General features: G+C 39.5%; 1 protein-coding gene and 1 non-coding gene across 2 annotated transcripts; one reads left to right on the top strand and one right to left on the bottom strand.

The window, feature by feature from the left end:
* Positions 1-660: 660 nt before the first annotated feature.
* Positions 661-1,626, top strand: LOC130591072 (uncharacterized). The gene has a single exon (XM_057393974.1). The coding sequence runs from the start codon at positions 661-663 to the stop codon at positions 1,624-1,626; it is 966 nt and encodes a 321-aa protein (XP_057249957.1).
* A 1,076-nt stretch (positions 1,627-2,702) lies between these two features.
* LOC125497248 (small nucleolar RNA R71) lies at positions 2,703-2,809 on the bottom strand. The gene has a single exon (XR_007273877.1). It is a non-coding gene; the product is annotated as a small nucleolar RNA R71 (small nucleolar RNA).
* Between the last annotated feature and the right edge of the window lie 991 nt (positions 2,810-3,800).

Consider the following 3,800-nt stretch of genomic DNA (forward strand, 5'->3'; position numbering starts at 1 on the left):
TAGAGTTCGAAAAGGCTAGAGAAAGGCGTAGGGTTGAGCAGTTGGAATTAGAGAAGCAACATATCAAAGCTCAAAATCTGAAAATAAAATGGGATATGCTACAGACGTTGCTTGCAAGATCTGACCTTAGTCAACAGGAAGAGGCTTTCAAGAACAAGTTGATGCAAATGGACAAGTTAGTTTGTCATTTTAAATATGTCAAACTGTTGCCAACACCGTTTTAATTGGTTCTTATTGTTTTTATTTGTTTTTGTTATTGGTTATCACTTGTTCATGTACCTTTATATTAAAGCTATTTGCCATTATCTTCATTTCTATTGTGGTTGTATTATGTAATTTCGATATTATGTAATGTAAAATGTGTTTGTGGTGAGACTCTCATGCATTTATTTTGCATTTAAAAGTCTAAGTAATAATGATTCTCAATATCCTGAGAAGACTAGTAAAAAATAACAGTCATAATGTCACTGACTTTATGACACACAAAGTATACACTTGTCTATTCATACTTTAAATTATGAATAATACAAACATGCAAATTCACATGGATACAGTGTTGTGGACATCATTTGCTTGGAAAGCTCTATAACTACCATGACTTCGAAACAAGACCATCACACCTTACTCACATAAAATACATATACATCAAACACCATCAACATGTCTTATCGTCTCTTTAACAGATCCTCCTCCTCTGAATCTAATGATGATGATGAAAAGAGAAGACAACAATTTCAAGAAGTAGACGCCATGATCAACAATTATATGGTCACTGAATTCACTAATTTTGTGATGCCAACCCCTGAAAGGCCACCCCGACGACGTCGTAGGGTGGTCGAAGAAAATGGAGATGTTGTTATCAGGGTCCGAAGAGGGCATGAAGAAGGTCATCAACGCCTATACAATGACTACATTACTGAACATCCTATGTACAACAGTCGAATATATCGTCGTAGATTTCGCATGCAAAAGCACTTGTTTTTGCGAATAAAGAATGCTGTAGCGGAGAACGACAAGTGGTTTGAGCTACGAAGTGATGCAAAGGGGGAACTAGGCTTGTCACCACTTCAGAAATGTACGACAGCGTTGAGGATGTTAGCCTACGGGATGGCGGCTGGTCAAGTAGATGAATATCTACGTATGGGCGAAACCACTACAAGAACATCCCTAATAAGATTCTCAGAAGGGGTTATCAAAATTTTCGGTGAGGATTACCTAAGGAGACCGGCCGAATCTGATTTGCAGAGACTCCTTCAAAATGGTGAGCGACGTGGGTTCCCTGGTATGATCGGAAGCATTGACTGCATGCATTGGGAGTGGAAAAACTGTCCAGCAGCATGGAAAGCGCAATACCAAGGCCGAAGTGGTAAAGCAACCCTTGCACTTGAAGCCGTTGCGTCACAAGATCTTTGGATTTGGCACGCCTTCTTTGGCATCCCTGGTTCGTGTAACGACCTAAATATTCTACATCGTTCCGATGTTTTTGATGATGTCATGCAAGGTCGAGCGGCACCGGTTAATTTCACGGTTAATGGTCATCAATACAACATGGGCTACTACCTCACTAATGGCATATATCCACAATGGGCTGCTTTCATTCAAGGTATTACTCTTCCAACCGCGTAACATCAAGCGGCAGTTCGTAAAGACGATGAGCGCGCATTCGGAGTCTTGCAATCTCGATTTGCAATTGTATGACATCCCTCTCTCGTATGGGACGAGGACGCAATGCATATTATCATGAAAGCTTGCATCATCATGCACAACATGATAGTCGAAGATGAACGACACAATTACCTTAATTATACTGATCCATCTGACTTTATCGCTGATCGCCCGCAGCGAAGAGCTAGTACAAGCGCCACTTCAGAAGAAGATGAGCCTTTCGTGTACAATGTCGAACGTCCGTTTGACATGGAGCTCTACTTCACAAAAAGGGAAGCGGTGCGTGACAAACATGTTCACCTAGCTCTAAAATCAGATTTGATTGAAAATATTTGGAAATGCTATGGACGTAGGGGTCGTTAGTTGTGCTTTAATCAGATTTGCCTCTAGTTGTGCTTTCATTTCTGCTTGTGTATCATCTTTCGATTGTTGCTAATGAATTGATGTTGCATTTTCGATTACTAGTAATTAATCACCGACTAATGAAAGTAATTATCCGATAATAATAATTTTTCTGGATTTAATACGCGATAATAATAATTACATTATCGTAAGTAATTATTATTTTACCCGTCATGCGATAATAATAATTAATTTTTTATAATTAATTATTATTTTACTAATAACCCAATAATGATAATTAATTTTTGGTAATTAATTATTATAATTTTAAGTAATCACAAGATGATTCATTTTTATTTTTATTTTTATAATTAATTATTATTTTACTCGACCAACAACCACTGCCACACATTTCGAACTTAAGCCACAATTCATCCAGTTTATCTCACAGGACTCATATGCGAGAACACCCAAAGAGAGCCCTACTGATTATTTGGCTAATTTTTTTAGAAAAGTGCAATACTTTGAAGTTAACGAATGTTTCTGATGATCTAATTCGATATTATGCTTTTCCTTTTTCTCTCAGGGACGAAGCAAAGGAATGGTTTAAGGAAGAAGAAGTGAGGAAGATTGCCACATGGACGGAACTAAAGAAGGCTTTTCTTTACAAGTTCTTCCCTCCTATGAGAACTTCCAAGTTCAGAAATGAGATATCTGGCTTCCAACAATATGAATTGGAGTTTCTTTATGAAGCATGGCAGAGATACAAGGCTTTGCAAAGGCAGTGTCCACACCATGGCATTCCTGAGTGGCTACTGATTCAGACGTTTTACAATGGTCTGAAGCATGAAGTTCGAAGTTCTATTGATGTCGCATCTGGCGGTACTTTCATGGCCAAAACTCCAGAAGCTGCGAAGACATTGTTGGATGACATGGCTGCCAACAATTACCTGAATGACTGGAGTGTGTCTCGTGGAGTCCCTAAAAAGGGAGGTAAGTATGAGGTTGATGCTATTGCTACTTTAACTAACACTGTGCAAGTTTTGGCAGCTAAAGTTGATCTGTTGAGTAGCGGACTAGTAGCACCTGTTTGTGAGATTTGTGAAGTGCAAGGTCACTCATTTAATGAGTGTCAATATAATACTATGGGAGCGGGAACTGAGCAAGTCAATGCCCTCCTAAACACAAACACAAGGCCACAAAACAACCCATACTCAAACACATATAACCCTGGTTGGAAGCATCACCCAAATTTCTCCTAGAAAAATAACCAACCTAAACCTCCACACACCAACTACTCCCAACCACCTGGTTTCCAACAAAGGCCACCATTTAACCCTTCATCATCATCCTCTCGACCAAACCTTGAAACTATCATGGAGAATTTAGCTTCCTCTCAGGCTAAGCAAGTTGAATACCAAGCCAAGCAGAATGAATTCTTCAACAATTCTCTCCAACAAATCACTGCTCATAATAAATTGATGGAGAGTCAGATGACCCAACTAGCCCAACAAATAAGCCACCTCTCTAAACCTTCAGGCCAACTTCCTGGGCAAACTGAACCAAATCCTAAGGGGCATATCAATGCCATTTCATTGAGGAGCGGTAAAGAACTGCAAGAGCCTACAAGGAGGGGAACTGAGCAAAACATCACTGCAAAAGAGGTTATAGAGTTGAGTGAAGAAGTTCAAGGGAAAACGGATTTGGAAGATGAAGCTAACAAGACTGAGAAGGAGGAACCCACTGTCATCCCTATAGAACAATACAAGCCACCTGTTCCGTTCCCTCAAAGA

This window comes from Beta vulgaris, chromosome 4 (assembly GCF_026745355.1).
Source record: "Beta vulgaris subsp. vulgaris cultivar EL10 chromosome 4, EL10.2, whole genome shotgun sequence".
NCBI lineage: Eukaryota > Viridiplantae > Streptophyta > Magnoliopsida > Caryophyllales > Amaranthaceae > Beta > Beta vulgaris.